At 56.8% G+C, this 26,884-nt stretch overlaps 1 protein-coding gene across 1 annotated transcript; it reads left to right on the forward strand.

Annotated features, from left to right (window-relative positions):
* The first annotated feature begins 1,221 nt into the window (after positions 1-1,221).
* Positions 1,222-26,884, forward strand: LOC116886424 (zinc finger protein ZFPM1-like). Its single transcript, XM_032887910.1, has 3 exons — positions 1,222-1,603; positions 24,250-24,372; positions 26,655-26,884. The coding sequence occupies exons 1-3, from the start codon at positions 1,564-1,566 to the stop codon at positions 26,819-26,821; spliced, it is 330 nt and encodes a 109-aa protein (XP_032743801.1). The 5' UTR covers positions 1,222-1,563; the 3' UTR covers positions 26,822-26,884.

Below are 26,884 nucleotides of genomic sequence, written 5' to 3' on the forward strand. Positions count from 1 at the left end.
TCACATTCCAAGTCCAGCTCCAATTCTGTGTCCAGGCCTCGGGCATATGGATCCCACTGCTGGCTGCCTGAAAGGCACAGCTTCAAGGGGCAGCACAACTTAAACCATGGGGGCGGAGCTCCAGAAAGGAGGGGCAGAGTCAGACAAGCCAGGGGCCTGTGCTGCGGGGCTGCTGGGCAGAACAGGTCTCCAAGTCCTAAACAGGTCTGCAGACATAGCCTCAGGAAACTGGAACTAGCGAAGGAGGTTAGAGGTCTACCTAGAACCGAGGGTGGGAATTCGGGGCAAGGCCAGCGCGGCCTGGGGCCAGCCCGGAGGATTGGACAGACGTGGGCAAGGCCTGGGTGGGAGGCGGGGAAGGCCTGTGCACAGGACTACAGAGCAGAGGCGGGGCCAGGGAGAAGGGCGGGGCGAAAGCAAAGAAGGCGGTGTGTGGGCGGGGCCAGCACAGAGAAGGAGGAGTTGTAGGCGTGGCCAGCTGGGTCAGGGAATGCTGGGGCGGGCCCGTGGGAAGGACGAGTAAGGGGGCGGGGTCAATTTGAGGACAGCTGAGGCTGTGTTCTAGTGAGGAGGACGAGCAAAGGGGAGGAGTCCACATGAGAGTGTAGCTAAGGGGCAGGGGCAATGCAAACAGGTCAGAATGAGGGACAGGGTCAATGTGAGGAGGGCCGCCTGAGACGGGGGTCAATATGAGCTGAACGGCTGCGGAGCAAGAGCTAATGTGAGGGCGGATCAGGGGCAGAGGCAATGTAGGGAGTACGACTGATAGGCGGGATCAGTGTCATAGTGGCTGAGGGACAGGGTCGACAGGAGGAGGATGGCTGAGGAGCGGGGTCAATGTGAGGAGGACGAGCTGAGGGGCGGGGTCAACGTGAGGAGGGACGGCTGAGGGGCGGGACCAATGCGAAGAGGATAGGCTGAGGGGCGGGGTCAGAGCGAGGAGGATACGCTAAGGGGCGGGGTCCGCACGAGGAGGACGGATGAGGGGTGGAGCCAGCGCGAGGAAAGAAGGCCAGGCCCAGCCTGGGTGAGAACGCGGAAGCGGGTGCAAGGAGAGAAAAGATGAGCAATAGTTTAGGGCGGGGCCAGCGGGAAGGGCGGTCTGGGGGCGGGGCCAGCGGGGTGAGAAGACGCGGCACAGAGGACGGGCCGGGCGGGGCGAGAGGCGGGGCCGCCGCCAACTACGCGAAAGCCCCGCCCGCCTGGCCAGCCTGAGGGGAGCGCCCTGGCGGCGGCCGCCGGTTCGCCGCTCGCGGCTCGCAGGTTCCATTGAGAAAAGCTGAGCGGCGGCGGCGGCGTCTGCGCCGAAGCAGAGAAGCCGCCACCAGCCCGCCGCCCGCCGGGCAGTCCGCGCGCCCGGAGCGCAGGGCCGTGGCCTCAGGCCTCCGCGGCGGCGCCGGCGGCCCACGCGCGGGCGCGGCGGGCTGGGGCGCAGGCCAAGGCAGCCGTGGAGCCCACGGGCCGGGGGCATGAGCCGCCCCGCCACCCGCCGCGCCCCTGCCGCCCGCCGCCGCCCGCCAGGGGCTAGAGGCGGCCGCCGCGAGGGCGCACGGCGCCGGAGACATGTCCAGGAGGAAACAGAGCAATCCCCGGCAGATCAAGCGTGAGTCAAACTTTGCCCGCGGTGCCCGCCAGACCCCCGCTGGCGCACAGCCGCCCTGCGCCGCCCCTGTTCGGCCGCCCAGCCCCGCTGCGCCCGCGACCTTCACCCCGCGCCGCGCCCCCCGCGCCGAGTGCCAAGCGCGCCGTAATCTAATCTCTGCTGGCGGGCAAGGCCCCCGCGTCTCGGCATGGGCACCCAGGGGGTCCGGTCCCCGAAGAGGGTGGCGGGTCCCGAGAGCCGGAAGGAGAGTGGCTGGGGGCGCGGCTCCAGCAGAGCCCGGCCACCTCGCGGCCTGCACCTCCCCCGCATCAGAGATGGTGCGGCGATAGGGCGGCCCCGATCTGGGCTCAGATAAAGTTTAAAATATTCCATTCTGCAAGTCCCATCCTGATAAGATCGCTCTGTCGGGACGGGCTGAAATTGTGATCTTATCTGGCGCGCTTGACTCTCCCAGGCTTTGTTTGTATCTAGAGGCAGAAGGAGAAAGACCTGGGAGTAAGGGGGACTTGGGGCTGCGGGGACCGGCGGGCGCCCACCGCAGCGCTTTGGCTGCAGAGTGACAAGGCAGCGGGATAGGTAGTGGAGATTGCTGCAACACAGGCGCTGGGTACTGGCTGACCAAACCCCCTTTATCCGCTCCGGCTCTGGAGTTTTCGATCAGACCTCTGCCTGCTGGGAGACATGTGTTGGTCCGACCCACCAAGTGCCCCTAACAACGCTACATGGGCAAATGATGTATGCCCATGGGCACCTCTCTCTCCACCCCCGCATCCGAGGGGTTATTCGGAACCATCCTGGGACCTCCGGGACTCAAACGTTGTTCCCAAGAGAGTCCAAGTTTCTCGCAGGTCCTCCGTTGGGCATTTCCCCCGAGCAGGGCAGACCCTATCCTCCTACATAACCCGTGCCCCTACAGTAAGAGCCTCTTGAGCTCTCTGGGCCACCAGGTTGCGGGGCCTCTTGGCTGCTCTAGGAGCGAGTAAGCACACAGGAAGAGCTCCTCCCCACGCCACACCAATAATAACTTCGCGCCTCTCCCGGCAGGGCGCGGGGCTTCCTCCCTGGAGCTTCCCTTTGGCGAGAGCGACAGGTCATCTGGGCTGCCCAGGAGGTGACGGGAGGGGGGCTGGGCATCCGGCTTCCCAGCTCCAGGCGCCTGAGCTGCCCACATGACACTGCCACCAGGACCCAATGTGCATTTTAGCTTGAGAGCGTACCCCTACTACTCAAGTCTGGAGCGGGGGATGGGGGTAGACGCAGGGAGGAATCTGGGTTCTGGTAACCCGACTCCCCAAATGCGAGCTGGACCTGTTTTCCGAAAGTCTCCTTCTATCATGTCAACTGAAGTATTAAAGCCACCCACGGGTCCGGATCTGTGCTGGTTCTCTGGTTTCTTTTTCCCTTCCTCGCCTGTGCGCCTCTGCCGGGTTCTGTTCTCGCGTGTATGTGTGTGTGCGTGAGCGTGTGTGTGTTTCAGTTTGATGAGAAATGCAGATAGCTAGGGCAGGGAGATCTCAGGTTGGGAACGGATCGCCAGCGCTGATAAGCCCGCGGGAGCCCAGGAGAGTCCAACCCACTTCGGTCAGCGAAACCCCGCACTCTGAGATCCAGGACCCAGACTGTGCAGGAGAGCCCCTCTGATCCCCTCACAGTGCCCCACGACTCAAGCAGAAGAGGCGAGCAGGCCTGGGGGGCGGGGCCCTGAGCCCTCTGTGCAACTCGTGGCCGGGGCCCCTCCTCCCATAGCAGATCTAAACGCGTTAAGATGCGAATGTTGATTGTCACCAAGCGGAGGCGTCTGCTCGCCGGCTCTCTACCCAAGGCTGTGCGTGAGGCCCTCACAGCTGCGCGCCTGCTGCCCTGGCCTCACCTGTGGCGGGTCTCAGGCTGCGGAGGGGAAGCAGGCTGAGCTCTAGGGGCCGACGCCCTCCACGCCCCCACCAAAGCCGGGTTGCAGCTGCCCGCGCCTCTGTACGCCTTTTGTTCTGCGCAAAGATAGATGTGCCGTGCCGATAAGGCTTGCAACCGATGGCAGCCGCGATAGCGCTTCCATTTATTAACTTCAAACGTGGGAGAGGGGGGAGGGCGAGGCAAGAGCGCGGCCTTAGCCAGCCAGATGGCTGACACGATAGGCCAGGCCCCTGGAGGGGACGAGGGGCAGGGTACAGCTCGGGACCCTCGATGCCCCGGCCCACCAGCTTTCCTCTTGCCCAGTCGATGTAAGCTCTGATAAGTGGGGGCCTAAGCGTGGGCCAGTCCGCCCAATGGCGATTGCCAAGAGTGATAAGAGGCCTTATCTACGGCCACCAGGCCCCGCTGAGTTCGAGGCAACAGCAGTGTGGGGGCGTCCGGCGGCAGCAGGGGGCCTGGGCAGCAAATGAGGGAACAACGTGGGGTGGGGGTGTCCATCTGGGACACTTTCCCCAAACATACTTAATTGGCAAGAAGTTGATCTTCCCCCTGCGGCCAGTGGTACAGTCCATCAAAATGAAAGAAAACTGACTTCTGCTGCCTGAGAGGAGGGGAGAGAGTGAGCGGACACTCCACCCCTCATTCCAACTAGGTGGCACTCAGAGGCTAGGGGCGGTTTGTCACCTGCGAAAGGTGATTTCCCCTGAATCATGCTGGGTTGCTCTTGGTTCCTGGTAAGTCTTAGGTGTGACCCATGTGGAGTTATTGAAGAAAAACTCAAGGTGGTTTCCACCAACCTGGCTGCTTTTGCGAAGCCCCGGAGGTGCATGTCGGAAGAGATCTGTAGAGATCTCCCTGAGCAAACAGTTACTGAGAGCTTGTTGTGTGCTGTGTGTGCAGTGGAGTGTTTATTATACTCCTGCTGTATGCAGTTCTTTACTTATTAAGTACCTGCTGTATGCAAGCACTGACTCAGTTCTACCCACAGTATGAGCAAAGGACGGAGCCAGAGGTACAAGCAGGCCAGTCAGGGTCGCTTCTGAGCAGCCTCTAGACTATCAAGAAAAGGCCAGCTAGGGGTGTACTTCCATGGACAGTAAACCGGCCTCAGTTTCCTGCTTTGGAAAATTGAGCTGTTTGCGTATGTGATGTGATGAGCTGAAAGACAAGATGCTGGTGGGCACCAAATCAGGAAGGTTCCGACATGCAGGGCTGGCCTCAGTTTCCCCCTTTGAAATAAGATCAGCTGAGATAAGCATTCAGGGCTACAGGGAGCCTCCAGCTCAGGCAGGAGTTACTGATCCCAGATCCTAAAAGATGCAGGTCACCAGACACAGGTTTGGAGGAGGAGTCTAGGACTTACCACATCCCACCTGGTGCAGCCGCCCTTGCCTCTGAGCAGATATTTTCACACATTCTTACAGTTCAGTTAAGCAAATTAGTGGTAGCCACAGGATGACTAATTCACTCCAGGCCCAGAAGCCATCTGCCAGCCCCTTCTAATACCTAACACCCACCCACAGGGCTGGTGGTGTTGACAGCAGGGGACAGCCCCATTCCCAGGAGAGCTGGGGTGAAGCCCCAGTAGCAGCCGGATAGTTTTTTAGCTATATTTTATGGTCACAGGAGGACAGTTTACAGAGAGCACTCCCCACTCCCCTTTGTAAGTATGGGACGTCCATCCCTGAGGTCAGGTCCCTCAAGGGCTTTAGTGGGTGACATCTGGAGATTACTCTGTCTCCCTGTCTTGCTTTCCTGACTGTGTCTGCCATTTTAGAGAGTGAGAGTGGGGGACTAAGAACTGCTCCCCTGCAGCCCTGCAGACCATTAGCATCGGTCTGGTACTTGACATAATAGTCCTCTAACGTACCAGAGTGGTACTCTCTGCAGAGGGGCCGAGGCAGGAAGCACCATGGTGAATGAACCGTTCCCTGACTCTGCAGCCCACATGGTCTCCTGCCAGTGGCGTTCCAACCTTCCTGGAGCCTGAGAGGACATTAGATAGATGTAGTACAGGCAAAGGCAGCAGTATCCCGGTCATGGATAGTAACCAAGTTCCTGCCCTGTACTGGGCCTGGCTGAACCTATGCAGGCCCGGTGTTCACACCATTGTACCTCCAGGAAAACGAGTGCTAAAAATTAACCTGTGCCCCAGAAAGTAATGAAGCCAGAGATGGACGCTGCCCTTGCTGTTGGGACCAGGAACCCGTCTAAGTGTCTCACCACACTCTGGCTCCTGCCTGCTCTCAGTCATAGTCCTCAATTTTCACATCTGTACAGTGGGCCTATAGGAGGGCTGAGGGGCTCTGCTGTCCTTTCTCAGCTGCCTTGCCGTCCTAGTGTTCCTCTCTGAGATGCTTTAATTCAAGCTGAGCAGCTGGGGAAGCCCTACCCAGCCCTACCCTGGCCTGAGCCTGGGACCCAGTCCCAATGGCCCAGGCCCCTCCCCGGAGGTCACAGGAACCCAGTATGGCACCGATTTAAGTGGGTCAGTTGGGGAGAAAGGAGGAGGAATGTGATGCCATTAATTGTGCCCCTTATCTCCAGTTTCTATGCCAACCAGACGGTCCCGGGGCTTGACGGCTCGTGAATAATACTCCAGGCCGGCCTATCTGCCATCGACAGGCCTCACGAAGGCAGCTGTTGCCTCCTGATTGGTATCGAAAAACCCATGAACCCAGCCCACATGGAGCTGCCTGGCCATACTCAGGCCCTGCTGACTCCTGCCCACCTGCCCACCATCCCTTTGAGGCCACCTGGAGGTACTTATGGTCCTTGCTCCCATTTCACAGATGGGGAAATTAAGGCCATAGCCACACATTGCCTTGCAGACCTCTTCTGGCTGAAGGTATGGCAGAGGGAGGGCAGCAGCGCTTTCAGGAATCATATCATTCATACCCCACCCTGTCCCCTCTGTCAAGCCATGTGACCTTGGGGATAGAGATAGCCCAGTCAGGGCTTGTGCTCCAGTAGAGACATTAAGGGCTCTGTTCAGGCATCTTCAGCCTGGGTGCTTTTACAGGGCTTCTCCTGGGACAAGTTTGCTGACACCCAGCTCCTCTGGCTTCTGAGGAAGAGCCTGACTCAGCTGTGCCCCACTCCTTGGGACCACCAGAGCCAGATACTTGCTGGAAGTTCTTATTGCCTGTAGAGCCGTGGACAGGCGTGTCATGAGAGCAAGAGCCTTGCTTTCCCACCCACTGTATGGGTGATGCCTGTCTCCAGAAGCAGCTGTAGCCCCTGCCCTGTTGCCCCTTTCCTACCCTTCTCTCCATGACCCTGTCCAGCTCCTCTGAGATGGGACATCCCTGTCCCAAGATCTTCCCCATGAGATCTCAATGTGTCACCTGCAGGGCCCTGCCCGTGGCCCACAGATGTGGCATAAATGTGAGGTCCCTGTTCCTGGCCAGCCTCTCCCTCCTGCATAGTCATGCTGACTTGCTAAGGGAGCCTCTGGACTGTGCAGCCATGGTGTGTTGTGATCTTCCTTCAGACCCCTCCGCCCTCTTCTCCCCTCTGTGCTCTCTAGTGGTGTGGATCCAGGCCCCAGGAGCCCCTTGGATCTCCCAGATTAGTGCCCATTCTACAGCCGGTAGGCTAGTGAGAGAGAGGCTTGGGCAGATGGGAGCATGGGACATGGGCACCAGTGTGGGGAAGACCAAGGAGCGTCCGTGGCATGTAGAGTTGCCTGAACAGAACCCTCCTGCCTCAGCTGGAACACAAGCCCCAAGAAGCATGGGCTGCTTCTACCCCACTGAGGTAGATGGACACACTGGTAACCTGCAGGAAGTTAAGCTCTTACCTGAGGGCTGGCTCTCTCACTAATGTGAGCATGGTGATGGGGCTCGCCAAGGTCACATGACCTGACCGGAAAGACCCCTGTCCAACGTCACATAAGGTTGTCTAGGCTCAGGAGCCCAGCTGGCCCCGACCAGGGCCCAGAAAACCACAGGGGCTGTTGAGACTCTGAGCAAAAGAAGCAACCCCACAATGGAGTCTGGTGATGCCAGTTATGCTGGCTAGAGCGGTCCCCATGCCAGCCCTGCGAAGTCTACGTCTGAGAGGCCAGGGCCTCCCCTTCCCTCTTCCCATTCCAGGTGAGCTTTCATCTCTAGCATATGGTCCTAACTTTAGGGTCCTCAGCTCCTAGCCCCAGTTTCTCCCCAGGGGCCTCAGTCAGTCTTATCCTGGTTCTCAGCCAGCTTGAGTTCTCTCACACACCGAGTGGGAACAGCAGGTCCTAGCCTGGAGAGTGGTGTTCACCACTTAGGAGTGATCTACAATAGGTACTAAAGGGACATCAGCTGTTCAGAGTGGACTCCATCAAAGGGACCCTTGGTAGCATGACCCCCATTGCCTATGAACTCTGGGCTACAAGCCTAGCCCTTGCTTAGAGCCAGCAACCGCAGAGGAGGCCCCATGGAGAATGGCTCGGTCTGGCTTCTCTGGACACCTGTGTGTAAGTGGCCCTTCCACCTTATAGAGTAGGAGCTGGCAAGAGCATCTCCCTTTTAGGGCCGTCCAGAGAGCATGGGAGGTGTGCACTGAAGTATGGGTGACTTGGTACTAGGTGGACACTGCCGGTCCTGCTGGCTTTTGGTGTTGGTAAATGCCTGGTGGTCTTTCCCCACTCTTGTTATGGGTGAGAACATCAAAGCACTCTGAGGCCAACTACCCCAGGAGCCAGGGTGGAGTCTTTGAACAGAAATCTGCAGCCCACGGGCTCAGCCCCACCATCCTGTGTGTCTCTGGAGCCTCTCTGGAGGCCGACTTTTCCCCTCCTTCCTCAGCAGCCCTCTGAACAAGAATATGGCAACTTATGCAGAGTTGGCCAGGCACAGCAGCAGCAGAAGCAGCACCCCCACACACACACCTGCTGGGCTGCTGTCACTGCTGCCACCACCTCATGCACCTCAAGTACCCCTTGTCCCTTACCTGCTCTAACTGGCTGTGGCCTTGGCTTTTCCATCTGTGGAGTGAATGGTGGCTGCACTCTCTGAGCCAGTGAGGTGTAGGCTGGTTCCCAGGCCTTGATCAAGGTCTACAGTAGACCGTGGTAGTGCTCCCCATAACTGCGAGTGCTCCTGTCTACTGAGCGCTCGCCCCGCATTCCTAAGCACCTCTCTCTCTAGGTGCTGTCTTAGGTTGGGGTTCCCCTTTTATGCAGAAGAATTAGGGGATTGGAGTTCTTTTCTTGCCCCACAAGGATCTGGAGTATCAAGGAGGCCGTTCTAGAGTCTCACGGCTATGCGTGAGTCTCTTTATGGAAACCGCCTGCCTGGGTTGGGGCGTGCAGCCCTCTCTGCTCCCACCGTACAGGGCCTCTTGTGAGTCCTCCTCTTGGGCCTCCTGTGAGTCCAGCCTTCTGAGCTTCTCCCTACCACACACGGCACTGTGATGCCTACCTGTCAGGAGACAAGGGTTAAAGAGAACTGGCAGGGGACACGTGGCCAGCTAGAGCCAGGGAAGAGGGAAACGGGCCTTTGTCCTCTTCCCCTTGTCGCTGATGGCCAGCTCTCGGTGTCTGCAATTCTGTCTCCCCCGAGATAGCTTCTTGCCAGTTCCTCCTGATATCTGACTTTTAGCCCTATAGCTTTCTCATCGTCCCCTTAGCTTACCCTTGCCACAGTTGCCTATTCTCTCACCCTAGGAGGAAGGAAGGGGGGCAGGGCTAAGGTTCTCAGTCCTTCCTGCAAAAGTCATTGCTGTTCAGGGACAAGGTATCCATCCCCACCTTGCTGGAGTAGCCTCCAGTGAGGGCCAGGATCTGCAACTATCCCTCCAGGACCCCTCTGGCTTCTGGTACACAGATTTGTGATGGGAGTGGAAACTGAGGCTCAGAGCACTGGTGTGGGTGACCTCACCCAGTCTCCCTGCATTCAGCTCTACTTCCCTGTATGACCACAAGCACTTGCCGAGTGGGTCCCAGCCCAGATTTGTGTCTGCTCCCCACCAGCCTGAACAACCTGGGCTCAAGGCCCAGATGGAGAAACCAAGGCTTATAAAGTTCAAAGATCAGATCCGTGGGAGAGTCACCATGTGGATGTTTGGGGTGAGAGAGAGCAATGGCCATTGATGGCTGGGGACTGAAGTGGAAAGGGGAGCAGCCACACCCTCTTTGAAGCCCAAGGTCTGAGGCTTTCAAGTGGGTCTCAACCACAGCGGGTTCTGGTCTCAATACTGCTCCCAAGGTTTTAGCAAAGATCAGAGCTGCAGGAGACTGGCTGGATTTCACTCTTCTGCTGCCTTTGTGCCGTCTGTTTTCCTTCCCGTTTCCCGGGCCACCACACCACCTCTCCCCTATCGAGTCCCACACCCTGCTTGACCAAACCTAGTTGCCCAGGGACAGGGCATCCAGACTCGCCAGGCAGCCTGGACAGTCCACAGGCACCAGGCCTTCCTTCACCTAGTTGGCCAGTCAAGCCCTCTCTTGGAGCAGCTGCAACCTGGTCCTCCCTGCACTGTCTCCGGTCCCGGCCTCCTCCGGCGCAGGTTTCAGCTCCTGTGATAACTCGGAAAGTTGAACTGGCCCCATTACTGCACCGAGATGGTTGGCAAGATACAGCTCGATAATGGAGGAGATACCCACGTCTCGGTGGCCAGCGGCCTGGGCTCCCGCCCATTAACATTCCCCACCAGCGATCCGCGCTATCTCCTCTCCTTCCACTCCTCCCGCAGATAAGAATGGAAATTCTGACTTCATAGCTCACTGATTAAAGTGTCTGGATTTCTTGATAATACACAGATAAATTATGTTTTTGAAAAGGAAGGTAGGGAGGAGGGTGGAGAAAAGGGGGCCCTAGAGGGGAGCCCTTGGCTGACTCTCAGGAGATGGCCCTCCCAGCCTCTAGTCTAGGCTGGTAGCCACCAAATGTCCAGCCCCCGAAACTGCAGTCAGACCCAGTTAAGCCCAGCAGGCCCCACTCAGAGCAGATTCTGGTACAGGGACTCCCAGGCCTCCAGAACTGATGGCTGCCCCACAGCACACGCGCGCGCACACACGCACACACACACACACACACACACACACCCTTGGGCAGATCTCTGTAACAACATGGCCTTGTTTGCGCAGTAGACATGGTGCCTTTGCAACCTCACCAGGCAGCTTTGCCTGTGTGCCCTGCTGCCCTGCAGTGCCTGGTTAGACCATAGGTGGTTCAGTAAGTGTCAGTGTGACCATGCAAAGCCACGCCCACCAGCTATGAGGGCCCCCGCAACACTCAGAAGCCCAATGGGCCCCAGGCCTGTCCTCAGCCATTGTGCCTCCCAGCTCAGCCCAGCTGCCGCTCATGACAGATGGTGCCCGGATGGGACTCAGGTGCATTGCGAGCTTGTCTGGATAAAGCTGCCTCCTTCAGCTGATCCATCCAAGATCCTCGCTGATGGTGTGATGCGCTGAGATTAGAGCTGCGCCAGGCTAATCCTCCTGCTGAGGGACAGGTAAGGCAGCTGTGGGGGCGTGAGGCACCTGCTGTGTGAGAAGAGAAACCAGAGGCTGTCAGCCCCAAACATCCCTTACGATGGTGGCCAGGCCACGCTGGTCTGGGCGCTCTAGACACACTGGCAGGAGCCCCTTCACAAACCCTCCTGGACCCAGTGGGGTGGGGGCACTCCACTCTTTTCCCTGCTGTGTGGATATAAAATCCTTCCTGAGAACTGAAACTCAGGAATCCCAGAGATAGGGAGGCCCAAGGAGGGCAAGAACTTCCTGTGTGGTCCTGGGTCTTCCAGGTATGATGGCCCCAATGCGGGCCCAATAGCTGAGGATAGCTGTTTGACTGAATTATATATGTACCCTTGGACTCATTCTGCTTCTGACACCGAGTCCTCCCATTGTCCCTCATTTCTCTTCTGATGACTCAAGTTCACACAGCATAGGAGGCACCCTGACCTAGAGGCTCTGTCCAGATCGGAGCCTCCACCTACCTATAGGTTCTGAGGTCTTTGCAGTTACAACCCCGCCTCTATAAAGGGTCCTGGTCTCCCCACTTTAAAGGGAAGGCATGGGCCCAGAAGGGCAATGCTTAGGATTACCCAGCCCTACTTCCCGATGGACGCAGATTGGTCTCAAGGGCCTGGAATTCAGAGACCCTCTTGTCTCTGCCTCCCAGTGCAGAGAGGGAAGAGTGCACCATCACAGCCGGCTAAATGGGTGTGCTTAGTCTTGCTTATTGCTTGTAGAAATTTCCTTTGCCCCCACAAAAGAGGCTCCTTTGGTGGGAAAGTTGGTTTGAAGGGACAGAGAGACAACTGGATAGTAAATGCTCTCCATGAAAGCTGGAGGACCTGAGTTCCGGTCACCAGCCCCCATATCAAGAACCAAGCCAGGTAGTGTGAGCCTGCAGCCCCAGTGCTGTGGACACTGAGACATGTCGCCTCTGGGCGCCACTGTTTCCCTCTAGGGCAAACAGTTCCCACAGGACTTCTGGATGAGGTGTCAGGCTCAGGGTTTCCGACCACCGCCACCTGGATGATTTTAGAATGTTTGTCTTTGTCATCCTGGGTCACTATCCCCACCCCTTCCTGACTAATCACCAGAATTTCATCCCCGGAGTGTCAGAGGAATCACACTATGGCCCATCAAGCTCAAGAATAGAAGAGGGGGTTGGGGTCCAGCCTACCCATCACCCTGAGGTTCCCTGTTCTGAGCCTCAGTTTCCATATCTGTAAAACGGGACTAGAGATGCAAAGATTGCCCTGCCGTCCTGGTCCTGTTCCCCAGGACCTCTAGCTGTATTCTCTGGCCACCCCATTGACCCCATGCCTCCAAACTGTGCCCACCAAATCCAGACTGCTAGACTCAGATCTGTCTGACCTGGCTATGTAACCTTGGGTCAAGCACTTCCTTTACTGGGCTTGGCTACCTCAGACAGCAAACAAGGCAGGGAGTGTCCTTGCAGGTCCTTGCGAGGCACTGAGGAGACAGCTCGGGAACCCTGGAATCCTGGCAGACAGGTGGGACCCCCACCCCACCCGCCCAGGTCCTTCTCCGGGCCTGTCCCCCTTCCTGGCTGGTGCCTGAAAGAGAGGCCTCCTTCTTAAGCTCCACGGGTGTGGGAGGGAATGGGGTGGGTGTGTTCCGCCCTCTCAGGCCCCCAACCAAAAGAAGAAAGAAAGGGAACCTTGATAAAAAGAGCGATAGGGCGCCATGCGTGGAGGAGCCGCTATCACCCCATCTATCTGCCTGCTCACTCGCGGTTCTTTCTCCTTATCTCACCCCTCCAAATGCCAGGAACAAAAGCGCTGCAGACTTACACATATTGCCAAGCCCATGGCCCAACTCAGGGCTGCCAGGAGAGATGGCCCTGAACTCTAAAAGGAAAGTTGAGGCCCCTCACCCTCGTCATTTTGGAAAAGGAAGACCCCAATGGCCCATTCTTCTACATGGCCACTGGGATGGAATTGTCCAGGAGTGGATGGCTAGAGGAAGGGGATGTCTCCACAACACCCCTCGCATATTTGCTGTGTGACCTCGGGTCAGTCTCTTCCCCCTGAGGCACCCAGGGTGGATTTAAGTTCCTAAGAATAGGTTTAGTGGGGCCTGAATGGGACGAGTCTTTCCCCATAAAGCTCTTTCCTACCTAAATCTTCCTCAGGTCAACCAGAATCTAACAGTTTCCAGAACACCCCCAAGGTCCAGTCCCACCTATGTCTCTCTCCTGAAAACTCCAAAGCCCTGTGGATTGTCTTAGAAACTTCCTGGGCTCCCCAGAGCAGCTCCGTGGAGCCCTGGCCCCCAGGTCCTACTTTCCTCCCACCGCTGTCCAGCCCCTGCTAGCAGCCAATGAAAATAGAGTGTGCAAATGAGCAGACTTGAGGCTCAGAGATTGGCTACAGTTCCATGGAGGGGTGGGGCCTTTTCTTAAGCAGAGAGGTTGTACCTGTCTGGCCTAGGCCCACTGGGTGGAAGTCCTCCCGGGCTTCTGAACCTTCTTACGGAACCTGTGTTTGCCTTGGACAGGCCAGCCTTTGAGTAAGCTCTGCTGACCTCAGCCTAAGCCACACCCTCGAGCACTAGGACCTGGGCATTCCACAAACACTACAGTCAGCTCCTGTGCCCAAAGAGAATGGGGAAGTGAGAAGTGGAGCCGGACAGGCAGCAGAGGCTGGCAGCTCCCTCCCTCCCCTCCCCCCAGACCCTCCTCGCGTTATTGGCCCCATCCCCTGCTGCGTCTGCCTGCCCGGTGACTCACTAGGAATGTTGCTGACCAGGCCTATGTGGCCCTAGGCTCCTAGGAGGCTAGGGATCTCCATTTGTCACACCTCAGTTTCCTAATCTGTAAAATGGAAAGGAACCTAGTCCCTCAGCTTGCCAGGATGGTTTGGAACCTCAACCCTGCCCCAGGCCTCAGTTTCCCTACCCACATCATGGGGTCATTCTAGAGTCGCCCATTCCACATTCTTTTCAGAGCTGCTGAGATGGGAACCTGATCCCACCCTCCAGCCTCTCCGCTCCTCAGGGTACTGTATTGCAGAACTGGACCCATAGTTACAGCAGTGGGCGGCGCCCCTGACTCCCGCAGCCCCCTCAAGCCTCTGACCTAACAGCCAGGGTCATGGGTGTTCTTTTAAATGTGTAAGTGCAAATCGGTGGAACAAGGTGCACCGGAAAACTCAGGCTGAGACCTCAGGGAGGGAGAGTCCGAGTGACCCCATGGCCCCCACACTCTGGTCTGTCACCTGTTTGTATAAACTATGTGTGAGGGTACACTATTTCATCCCATGGCCTTCCAGGTGGCCTCTCAGTCCCTGCTCCAGCTTCCCTCGGAAGCGCAGGGCTGGATAAAAGCCGCCTGCTTGCTTCTAGATCAGTCTTGCTGTCTTGGGAAGAAAAGGAAGGAGGAAAGGAACAGGGTCAAGTCAGTCTGAGAAGCTGGCATTACCACAGACAGAGGAGCCTGAGGAATCCTGAGGGATCCACCAAGTGCTCTGAAACAGAGACAGGGAAGGGACCATGGCTGAGGCACTGATGATGCGGAAGCCCCACGGTGTTGAGTCAGAGACAAAGGGCAGAGCTGAGTGGGGTTGGGGTGGTGTGGACAGTGGATCCTGCTGGCGTTGGTGAGGATGTGAAAGACACAGCACAGGGCCTCATGTGTAAGCAGGGCAGGCAGAGGATGGGATACCCACAGTGTGGGAGGGGATGGGTACCCACAGTGTGGGAGGGGATGGGTACCCACAGTGTGGGAGGGGATGGGGTACCACAGGGTGGGGACCCACAGTGTGGGGAGGGGAGGGTGTGGGAGGGATGGGCACCCACAGTGTGGGAGGGGACCCCACAGTGTGGGAGGGGTGTGTGGGAGGGGATGGGATGGGAGGGGGGTACCACAGTGTGGGGGGGAGTGTGGGAGGGGATGGGGGTGTGGGAGGGATGGGCACCCACAGTGTGGGAGGGGATGGGTACCCACAGTGTGGGAGGGGATGGGGTACCCACAGTGTGGGAGGGGATGGGTACCCACAGTGTGGGAGGGGATGGGTACCCACAGTGTGGGAGGGGATGGGTACCCACAGTGTGGGAGGGGATGGGTACCCACAGTGGGTTTGGGTAAGTGCTCAGAGCACTGTGCTGTTCCGGGTGGGCAGCCCAGCCTGCTGAGTGGAGGGCTTGGCACACAGGAGCCATCCCCTCCTGAGCAGCCATCTGCCTCTCTCCCTCTGACCCGTGCCATGCAATGCCGGCTCCATTAGTGAGGCCTGCCCCCATTGCTCAGTTCTTATCACCCATTTAGAGAAAGGATCACTCCAGCCTCAGCGCCCATCTCCACCGTGCTGCTTCCTCCTCTTTGCTTCAGGCTCTGAGCTGTGGCCTCAGTTGCCCCTGCCTAGCACTTGGCCTCAACAGCCCCAGGCCCCATCCTAACGCAGGACCCCAGGGCACTGACCACCCTCGGGAAGCACAACAGCTCCGGCCTCTGTGATATCCCTGGCCCTCCCCCATGCATCCCCTCCCCCAAAGCACAGGCCATGGCTTCCCAGAGTGAAACAATCTTGTGTAATCTATCAGTGGCTATCAGGCCCATCGAGGGGAGGGACGGGAGTGGCTGGGCCTAGAGATGGCGCCAACCTTTAGCGTTGATAAAGTTTCCGAGTTCAGCTGTGATGAATGTTGAGTAAGCGCAGGCCGCAGATAGGATGTGGACTTGGCAGGCCCTAGGCTCCGGCTGAAACCAATCTCTCTCTATCAGCCAGGCTGGGCTTTCTCAGGCCCCCGGCCCTTTTCCCTCCTCCTAGCCTCCCTTTCTCTCAGCCTTGCCCCACCCATGCCCCTGCCCCTGGGGACAGGGTAAAGGACCAGCTTGCTGACTGGATCTGTCCTGAGAGAGGAAGCAGGCTCAAGCCAAAGGGAAGACACTAAGGGAGCTCACAGAGGTAGCTGTTGAAACCTCAGGGAGCCAGGGCCCAGGACACCCCACCTCCACAGGTCCTGCCTCTTCAGGCTTGGCACTTGGTAATGCTGCTCACTGTACTCGATTAAACCTCTGCTCCCTCCAGGGCCTTTAGACCTAGTTCTCAGTTTTGATTAAATGCCACCTCCTCTGAGAAGCTCCAGTCCTCCACCCCTTCCCCATCTCATGCAGACTGAGGTACATAGGCCCACATCTGTCTTCATCCCACACTGAATCCCCTCCCTTGTCTGCACAGTCAGTCAGTCAGTCCCCAGCTAGGGATGGATGCTGCCTGGAACTTCCTGTCCCTCCAGAGCCTCTCTATCGGCCCTTCATCAGATGTAAGGTCAGATGTGGGTCCCTGAACCCTTGCAGCCCAGCTAGGTCTCCATTATGTATGTCCCTGAAGAGCAGGCCAGGTGGCGGCTAGGATGGCTGCCTTCCACCTTGGTTTCCACATGGCTTTGTAGAGTCCACATTCCTGCACGGTGGTGTGATGGTCAGGCTCTGAAGGACTCCAGTGAGCCATTGAGGACAGTGTGCATGTGTCTGCAGGGAGCTGTAGATTCTAAAGACTGCAGGTACACCAGGAGGGGGCAGGGGTCACCCCCACAAAACAGACGGGTGTCCTGACTCCAACTGTGCCAGGAGCAGACCTAGGAACCCGGGGTGGATGGAAGCAGAGGTGGGAAGGGATGGGGGATGAGGGAGGGAAATGGCCCAACAAGGGGAACAGCAGGACCTTAGTTCTCATCTCCTGTGAACCAGGACTGGAGAATGCAGGACCCTGAGTGCCTCGCTGATCTACCGATAGTGAGAGCCTGTTACTCTCTGCCTCAGTTTCCCAGAGTAGCCCCAAATCGGAGAGCTCACAAGTGTCATGTGCTGTTAGAATTGGCCAGCCCAAGGGCCGAGGTGTGTCTCTGGCTGGTGGTACAGTGTGAAACTATGTGAAGCCCACAGCTGGGGTGCCGGGTCCTCAGAGGCTTCCCGAGGCCCCACAGCTACACACAGACCAGCCAGAAGAGCAACAGAACAGCTCAGGGCAGCAAAGCCACCGCCACATTCTGCCCATTAAATCGGAGTTGGCTTCTGTGTGAGAGTTGGAAACAGGAGTGGGATAAATTTCCAGGAGGGGAGAGCTCTGGGCTGCCCATCTGGGCTGCTAGCATCCCAGCTGTGTGAAGCCCTGGGCCCTCTGGGGATAGGCAAGGGAAGGTGACTGTGTCAGAGATTTTCAGTGACTCCTTTTAAAGTTTCTGGAACCAATTTGACCTCAGGTCGCCAGCATGTGTTTCTTTTCACGAGACAGCATGTGTTTCTTTTCACGAGACAGCGTCGTGCAGAGCTCTGCATTTTATCTGGGCTGCATGTCACCCACACACCCTTTTTTCCCAGTAAAGATCCATGCCTTTAAACATCAAGCAGCAGGAAACGCCTGCATTTTATTGTGTGTGAATCATATCTCAATAGGATCTTTTTAGTGTTTGAATGCTGAGGTCTGTATAGGCCCATGTTTACTAGAATGTGGGTCCTGACTCTGCCAGACCCCTGCTTGGTCCTCTACTGTGACATTGCCCAGTGACGGAGGAAGGTGTGTATCACCTTCTAGGATGTCCTGAGCTCCAGATCCATGCAACTGGGGTGGCCCCTCATGATGCTCACAGCCAGGCACAGAAGCCGTCACAGGTCAGCCACCCAAGACCACACAGGGTATAGAGGATCAGGCAAGACGTAGAAGGTCGTAGGGCTCAAGACTCCTCGGAAAGGGAAGTGAGCTCCCTGCCCCAGGGTCTGTGTGGACACCCTCTGTGACACACACTGGGTGAGAAACAAATTCTACAGTCCCATCCTGCATCCGTTCAGCCCCTGTGCCACCCAGCTGTGAACAGGTCACAGACTCAAAGATGGTGGCCCCTGGCTACTGCCCCAGCTCGGCTGTCATTATTGGGAGCTCCAGGGGGCAGACACCCTTCTCCTTCTAGGGCAGGACATGTGCTCAAGTGAACAAGCAATGCTATATGGGCAGCTCTACACGGCCTGCCTACTGTGGGCCGTGTCCCTTCTGGGCTCTGTGTGACCGTGTCGCTCCAGTAGTGTCCTCATCTCTACTGCCAGTTTGCCTGTCTCTTCAGCGCCTCCCCAGCAGCACCCCAAGTTGACATTGAGGTTGAGGTCAAGGTTGAGACCAACACACTGAATACCTGCTAAGCCTTGAGGGCCACAAAGGTCTCTGAACTTGTAGTGTGCGACCGTGCTAAGGTGGTGGCCCCAGAGGAGGACCACACTGAGTGTGGGGACCCTGAAGGAGGAGAGTTCTTAAGTAGACTGAAGGGGTGCAATAAGCATTCAGCGGCCACTCGAGGACAGGTTTGGGCACTGGTGACAGGCGGCCTGCATAGAAAGCATGTAACTGGACATATGCTAAGGGGCCTGGCCCTTCCCTCACTGGCAAGACACCGTGGGCTATGTCCAAGGCGTATGGCCGGAGGTGAAGGGGACTCTGCCCAGAGAGCCCTGCCCAGCAGTGTACAGAGTGTGGCCTGAGATGACCTTGTGGCACTGGGGTCAGAGTTGTCCCCAAGGCTACTCAGCATGTCCGTCAGTGCTTTTTGACTCAGGTATCAGTGATTAGAACTGAAAGTGAAGGCAAGTCTGAGGCTTGAACCGTGCACTGGGCTGCAGCTCTGGGATGTGAGCCTTTGTTTCCATTCCTTAGCATTGGTTCAAGCAGAATCCTTGCTTAGAGGGGGCCTGAATTCCACCTAGTCCTGCTGACCAGGACTTATTGTCAGTCAGAGGTCACGGTGTCGGTGTCGTTAGCCATAGTCCCCACTGGGCTGAGTCCTGTGATGCTAAACTCCCTAAATTCAGCCCCTCAGGGAGGGCAGGCTACCTTGCCGCCTGTCTGTTCCCACCATGGCCCTCGATGCCTGCTGCCCAGCGGTGGGCGGGAAAGTCTGTATCTGTTGCTGTTTTCTCTCTGCTGTCATGCTGGTCCTGCTGGAGGCCAGGGCCTCCCTCCTGACAGTGCCAAGCCATTCCATTGAAGTGAGGAAACTCTACCAAGCAAGGTGGGGGCTTCCTATTGCCCCTGATAGCCTTCCCCAGCCCTGCAAGAAACAGCAGTTGTCCCAGTAGCCCAGGCAGAGCTCCCAGCCACTCTTGCTTATGGCCTTGTGGACTCCAGCCTCCACAAGAGGCTGCCCTGGATTTCTGTGAGGGAATAGTTCTACCTGGCCTGGTGTGCACTGTACCCCTATCCCACTACTTTTTCCTGGCCCCACTGGCAGGCGCCTCCTTTGTCATCAGTCGGAAGCCTCCCCTCAACACCTCTCCCTCTTGGCCGTTCGCATAGGCACTTGTGCTCCTTTGAGGAGAAGTTTAGTTGCCCTGTGCCTCCAGCTCCTGGTCCTGAGTCTGGCACTGGCCATGGGGAAGGTTTGAGGAATTTCTAAGCAGATGAAACAACTGTGGCTGGGGATGAGGCTGCCTGTCCTCTGGGTTCTCCCTGGAATCTGTCTGTGAGATCTGCGGCCCTCAGGTGGGCAGGCAGCTTTGCTGATCACCTTTGTCCCTTCCATTATAGGAGTCTCTGGGTGACCCTAAAGGAAGGGTCCTGGGCCAGGCAGGCTCCAGCGGGCCTTGGCCTGGTGACAAGGGTTTGGAAAGGTGGATGCTGCTCTGGGTGGGGTTCCCATCTCCATGTGGTAGTCTATAGGGGGCTCACCCATGACAGAATCCTGCCTAGACCAAGGACACCCCTCCATGCTGCCTGGGTGACACAGACTGGAGAATTTAGTCCCCCTCCCAGGGCCTGCAGTGACCTCCGTGTGGTAGTTTCTGAATGACCACCACCAGCCTTCATTGCCACTCCTCAAAGCCCGGAGAGGGCTGCACTCATCCTCGCATACAAGGACTTGGAAGGCAGTGGGCATCAGCCTGCTGCACGGAGCCCGTCTCCATAATTCAGTTTTAAAGCATGAAAAAGGGAGTTGATGAAATTCCGCTATCAGCTCTGAGCCAATATGCAAAATATCTCACCCCCAATCAAATAGCTATTATGTTTTCATTCCCAAGCGGCGTCCGGCTTAATGAGCAGGAGACGGATGGGCGCTTGGGCGTCTGCTCCCTGTGATAACCAAGGGGCTTGGGGCACTGTGGGGGCTGCTCCCAGTGCTGCCCTGGCTGTGGGTGACCACCATGGTGGCCTGTGGATGCCGCTGAGAAATGGAGTCTTGTACTCAGACCTCTCCAACCTGAGCAGTAGCCAGGCAACGGGCCCAGCGTCTGTCTCACTATGGGTAATGGGGGTTTGGTTAGAGACTGTACTGAGGAGGGAACAGCCTGTCTGGTCAGGTATGAATGTGGTCCAAGTGCCTTTCTCTGCTTGCAGCATCCTCTGCCTTTCCTTGAGGATCATGGGCGAGCCGTTCTGCCTTAGTTGAATGGGCCTCAGTTTACCTATCCATAAAGTGGGTATAGCCCAGACTTCCCTCTTGAGGTAGGAGGTAATGACTGGCTGCTTATGGAAATGGGATTTAGATAGGAATGGCCTCAGGTTCACTTACTTTTCTATGCCCCCACTCCATGGCATCCAGTCTGACTCACATTACATATTCTGTATGACCCCTACATACCAACATCTAACCTAGCATGAACTCTCTGTGCCTTAGGTTCCCCACTGAGACAGGACTGGAAGATGACCTCACTAGGCTATGTTAGTGGGAGGGGTTAAGGAAGGAAGGACATGAGAAGTGCTGTGCTGAGACTTCTTTTTTTTTTGGAGCTGGGGACTGAACCCAGGGCCTTGCAATTGCTAGGCAAGCGCTCTACCACTGAGCTAAATCCCCAACCCCAGAGACTTCTTATATACAGCTTGTGCTTAATAACCGCTTCCCTCATCACCTGGCCCTGGTGCCATTGGGTCATTGTTGGCAGGAACGGGTGACAGCTGGTGTTTGCAAAGCACTGGCTCCCAGCGCCCTATGCTGCACCCTGACAGTGCCAGCCAGCAGCCCTGGGAGGCAGCAGCTGTGATAGTTTCCATTTGTAGCTCAGGAGAAGGAATGCAGAGAGGTAGAGGCGCTTGTCCAAGGTCACACAGCAAGGACACAGTTTTTATCTGTCATTCTACCTGGTTGAGAACAGTGAGGTACCCCAAAGGGACCCTAGCATAGGGCATCCTGCGAAGGGACAGTGTCCAGCCAAGGTTCGCAGATACCCGTGACCTACAGGGCCAAGTTCCCCCTTTCTATTCTCCACAGTCTTCACGGGTCTAGGTGTACCAGCAGGCCCAGTGCCAGCTTAGGCTCCACCGGAGCCAACGAAGGGCTCAGAAAGCCATAGTGGCCCCAGGCAGGAATGCCACATCCCATCTGTGGGCTCACGCTGTTTGCCAGTGGTAATTGTCTCCTGCATTATCAGAGCCATTTTAATTGTTCTGGAACTGAATTAACAACATCAGAATGAGCCGCTTGCAGCCAGGCTTCTTTCTCCACGCTCATCCACAAGGCTTTGTGAGGAGCGCTAGCCTTTGTTCTTGTACATGGAGGAACATCGCAGCTCCAGGCGCCTGGGTGTGGGAGATCCACCTGGGTGGGCACCAGGTTGGACTCCGTGACATCACTGAGGAAGGATGCTTCAGCTTGTGCCCCTCATTGCCCAGCTCAGTGCCAGCCTCAGTGTTCCTGAGGACAGGCTTAATCCCATTTACTGGAATAGGTAACTGAGACTCCAGGTACTTCCCAGCCCCTGGAGAGGCCTGGAGTTCCGACAGAGGGACAGGTTCTGCGCCGAGGCAGAACGATCTCCAGCATCCTGAAGGGTGGCTCTGCTCAGGGTGGGCCTCCATCGCAGCACTGTTTTCAAGCCCTGATACAAGGTCATAAGGGTCAACAGGTGTGTCCAGGCTGCATCGAGTCTGCCACGGTGAGCCTTAGCCCTGTTTCTGGAAGGCCCGAGTCCTGCCTGCTGCCCTCCTATAGCAATGGAGCTGGAATAGATTTGGGGAGGCCGGGTCTAGAACTAGAACCCACAGAACCGCAGCTAGGAAACCTTCTTCATTTCCCCTGCTGGGGACTTGTGTCGGTACCCCAGTGACCCAGGCTGAAGACATTCCCTCCTCTGCAGACCTCAGAGGCCAGTGTGGTGGGGTTCTGCCTGGGAGCTTTCACTCACACCCACTACACAGCGTTGCCGGCACAGATTCCTTCTCCCACAGGTCACATTCAGTCCCACCCCCTGCTCTCGCCCATGTTCCTGGCTTAGGAACCACTGTGGTGGGGGTCTTACCACCTCCAGGAGCCACATGCAATGTCCAGTGACATGAGATCCCCACACCTTAGAATGATATCCGGCCATCTGAGGCCAGTGTAAGCAGGATAGCACCGACCCTGATAATCTGGTTGGGATTACGCACCCCATCTACAAGACTGCTCTGAAATCCTGGTCCCAGCCTGCGTCTCTCCCATCCCCATGGGTCTCCATGCTGTTGACATGACCAACAATATGGATCCCACAGTAGCTTCAGAATTGGGTGCAGGCTGACCTGTGTTGCTATTGACGGTCGAATCACGGGCCTGTGGGTCTCCCACAGGACCTCCATTCCTTCTGTGAAGGCGCAGCCTGCGCCACGGTTCTGGGGAGAGGCAAGCCCCGAGTCCACCCCCTGCCTGCAGACACTGGGTTCCAGAAATGGCTCTGAGGTGCCGAGCCTTGCTGCTCGGTTGGTACAGAGAGCCCTGGGCTCGATCCCCACGCTGTATACACCAGGTGAGCTGGTGCGAGCCTAGAGACCCCGCACTCAGGCGATGGAGGAGGAACCTCTACCACATAGTTCCAGTTCTCAACCTTCCTAACGCTGTGACCCTGTAATACAGTTCCTCATGTTGTGGTGACCCCAACCAGAAAATGATTTTCCTTCTACTTCATCCATGTAATTTTGCTACTGTTACAAATTGTAATGTAAATGTCTGTGTTTTATAACGGTCTTAGGAGACCACTATGGAAGGGTCGTTCAACCCCCAAAGAGATTGGGACTCACAATTGAGAACCATTGACATAACATTCACTGCCAACCAAGAATGCATGAGACCCTGTCTGAAAAGAAAAACAACAACAAAAACCCAAAGATGGCTCTTGCATGCCCTGTCCTCCACCCTGGGGCAGACACCTCAGCCTCAGGTGTCCTCAGCCACTCTGACACATTACAGCCTTTTGGTTTATTTTCTTTAGTCCCCTGAGGCCTCACTGCTTTGAGACTCAAGGCTCCTCCCATGCCAGTGGGTGTGCCCGAGACTCAAGCTCTTCCCCTCCTCAGTGACCACAAAATGACAGGGCAGGGGTCCCCTGGCAGCTTTGGCAAAAGAGCACGAACTGGGGGCAGGGCTATGGCTAAGGAGCACGAACTGGGGGCGGGGCTATGGCAAATGAGCATGAACTGGGGGCGGGGCTATGGCAAATGAGCATGAACTGGGGGCAGGGTCATGGCTAAAGAACGTGAGCTGGGAGCCGGGCTAGGTGAGGATTTTAGTAGGGCCTTGGTTCTCTGTTCCTTTGGTTCTCTTCCTGTCATTGACCATACCTTAGGGCGACCTCATAGATTGTATCCTCTGGGTCCCCTGGTAGTCACCGTGGAATCATGGAGGCTTATTCCATCCTGCCATCTCCACTGCAAGGTGGAGGCCCCCTACTGATCTGGAGGGAAGGGGAGGAAAGATTCCCAGCCCCCGCTGTGAAGGACACCTGCATTCTGAGCCAGATCATGCATCTGCCATGTTTGCACCCATCATGGTTTTGCTCAATGTAATAAGCACAAGAACTTGTCCTTGAAGAGCCTTGGGCCAAACCCCAAGGGCAGGGTGGCTTGACGGAGGGGTCCTGCAGGAAGCCATAAGAGACAGCAGGCGCGTCTCCGCTGTGTGGGCCTATGAGTCTCCGTGTGGCCTGTGAGGCAGGAAGGCCTGCAGGGCCCTTCTGAGCCCAGAAAGATCCCGTGTTGGTTTCTGTTGGTAGTGTGTGGTTGGGAAGGTTAGGGCTCTTGTGCTGGCAAGAAGGGTGTCCATTTCTGGGGAGGGACAGACACAGGGAGGGCAAGAACAGAACATGCAGAAAGTGACCCCGAAGCTTAGGAATTGCTGTGGGCTGGGAGTACATGGTGTGGAGTTCACATGCTTGGTGCCAGGGGACCCAGAGCCTTTTCACCTTTGTGGGTAGCTGGCCCTGGCCCTGGCCCCATCCTGTTACCCACTTTACCCAGGCACCAAAGCTCAGCCTGTGTGGCCATTAGGAAGCCAGGGAGGCCTTATTCAGAAACACCTCACGATTTGCTGGGACTCATGTCCACAGGTTCCCTCAGAGACATGGAGGCCGGAGAAGAAGCCAAGGGCACGGACATCAGCCCCATGGAACAGGAAGCCACAGCCCCAGAGGCCCCAGCCATAGAGGAGCCCCCAAGTCCACCCAGAGAAGGTGAGTGTGCAGATCAGCAGGCCCAGAGAGGTTAAGAGCTTTGTCTGGGGTCACACAGCCCACATCCCAACAAGGATCTGACCTAGGTCTGGGTTTAGACTCATCCCAATATCATGCCGCCCCTTAGTCCCATGACCTCCTCAGGACAGACCATGGAAGGAAGCTCCACAGACCCCCACACTACCCAAACTCTCAGAGGGCAGTTCAGGCCAGGTCTGCGTGTAAAGCAGTGAGACTTCAGGAGCCCCTGAAGGCCTGGGAAGAGGGGCCTCACAGGGGCAGAGTACTTGGGCCACCGAGCTCAGGAGGGATGGTAGCAAGCTCTGGGGTATCTAAGGGGCACCTGCATCCTGACCCAGGTATTCTGGGCTCTACCTGGTTGTGAGTCTAGATCCCTGCCCGCCTCTCCTCAGCTCTGAGCTTCAGGAGCACTTCTCTCCTTACCCATAAGCCTTTCTTCCTCCTGCAGCTCCCAGCTGCAAGAGAGGGTAGATGGAGACATCAAGGCAGGACAAAAAAAAAAAGGCCTGGGGGAGTGGCTCAGTCAGTAACGATTGACTTGCCACCCAGGCTCTTGGGGACCTGAATTTGAGTCTCAGCACCTCTGTAAAACCCAGACGTATGCTGCAGGCTCATGATCTCGACACAGAGCAGCCCCGGGGTTCACTAGCAGGCCTGGCCCGATTGGTCGAACCTCAAAAAACAAGGTAGAGGGCTGGAGAGATGGCTCAGTGGTTAAGAGCACTGACTGCTCTTCCAGAGGTCCTGAGTTCAATTCCCAGCAACCACATGGTGGCTCACAACCATCTGTAATGAGATGATGCCCTCTTCTGGTGTGTCTGAGGACAGTGACAGTGTACTCATATATAATAAATAAATATTTAAAAAAAAAAAACAAGGTAGAGAGTGACTAACTAAGAAAGGAGTTCCAAGATTGTTCTTCAGCCATCACACATGGAGCGTAACACACACACGCTCAGGCACACACATGGAGGTGGGGAGGGGCGAGAAGGAGGTGACTGTGATGACAGGACTACAGAGAAGACACAAAGGGAATGATGGAGAAGCCAGAAGGTGACATCAGAGAGTCTTCAGAGCCCAAATGGGGAGTTGATATTCTACACAGGCTCCCACCCCTGGGCGCTCCTCACCGTGCACACCACCAGTATATCAGGGTCCCTCCTTTACATGCTCCGTTATCACTGCATGTAAAGGAGCAGTGAGACTCCTTCCCCTTTTCATCCCAAGCCCAGCCCCCAGCCTAAGGTTCTGGCCTTTCCTTGGCAACAACCCTGGGAGGGTTATGGCCTGACTCCCCTCACCCCCAGCTCCCAGGAACCCCTGCCTCAAGAGTGAGAGGGTAAGGGCCAGGCCTGGCACACAGTCCTGAGAGGCGAAGTGATGGCTGCCTCAGTTTCTCCTGATGGCCTCCAGGAGAGCAGGTGCCATGCTCAGAGCTGCACCTTATCTCCTTCATCAGAGCTACCATCAGGAGCTGCACTGGTGCAGCCGTGGCCGAGCTGCCAAAGGGCAAGTGGGCTGGCGGTGGCTGGACTTTGACCCATGGCTTCCCGGGGAGCCAGCCTTTATCTGATTGGGGAGCTGGGGCTGCTGAGGGGGTAGGCGGGTGGGGCCAGGAAGGATCTGGGACAAACAGCCAGGCCTGCACCTGGCACCGGCGGCCGTGATAACGCAGTGATGGGCGCGATAACGGTGCTAGAGCATATCTGACGTTCAGGCGGGTCCAGCGCGGCTCCTCTCGGTGGTGGCTGGAGCTCAGATGCCAGCCACTTTGATTTATAGCCAAAAATAATAGGACTTTTATACCACGGGATTGATTTATTTGATGTTAATCACAGCCCTTATCGCGGTATTAATAATCTGCTGGTCCCATGACGTCACCCAAGGGGCTTTGCAGGAGCTCATCGATCGGGGGCCACACTGGTTATCTGGCCCGCCAGGAAGGCAAACATGCCCTTTGGGCTAGAATTGGGTGCGGGGCTGGTGGAGGGGCCCAGCTGTTGCAGAGACCAGAGAGCCAGAAGGAAGCCACAGGCCCTGGTGCACTGGGTGGGCGCTGGGCTACGACAGACAGTAGACAGTAGCTAAAGAACAATTATTACTGTGCAAACAGCAGGGGTTGAGAGCTTGACATGACCAAGAGGAAGCCTGGAGTGCTAAAGAAGGCCAAGGGGCAGGTGACTGTGCGCCCCAAGGCCTCAGTTTCCCTCCTGGTCACAGGCTAGCACAGTGAAGATGTGACAATGCTTTCCTCTCTACAGATGTGAGCCCACCTACAGTGTCGGCACCCCCTGAGTCTCCAGACGATCCTGAGGATATGGAGGGACAAGAGTTGGAGATGAGGCCCCAGGATGAGAAGAAAGAGGAAAAGGAAGAAGAGTCAGCCGTGGCTAGTCCCTGGAGTGGCCCAGGTAACCAGGCTGACTAACCCTGTATAGTAGTGAAGTGACCCCGGCCGCCTTGCTACAGCCTTCTGGGCTAGCTGAGGATT

The sequence above is a fragment of the Rattus rattus genome, chromosome 17, assembly GCF_011064425.1.
Source record: "Rattus rattus isolate New Zealand chromosome 17, Rrattus_CSIRO_v1, whole genome shotgun sequence".
NCBI lineage: Eukaryota > Metazoa > Chordata > Mammalia > Rodentia > Muridae > Rattus > Rattus rattus.

What these genes read in the sequence shown, in the direction of transcription:
- LOC116886424 (XM_032887910.1), top strand. Translation starts at nt 1,564, where the DNA reads ATGTCCAGGAGGAAACAGAGCAATCCCCGGCAGATCAAGC. An exon ending in CAATCCCCGGCAGATCAAGC is followed by an intron (nt 1,604 to 24,249) that starts GTGAGTCAAACT and finishes TCATGTCCACAG; the next exon opens with GTTCCCTCAGAGACATGGAG. An exon ending in CCCAAGTCCACCCAGAGAAG is followed by an intron (nt 24,373 to 26,654) that starts GTGAGTGTGCAG and finishes TCCTCTCTACAG; the next exon opens with ATGTGAGCCCACCTACAGTG.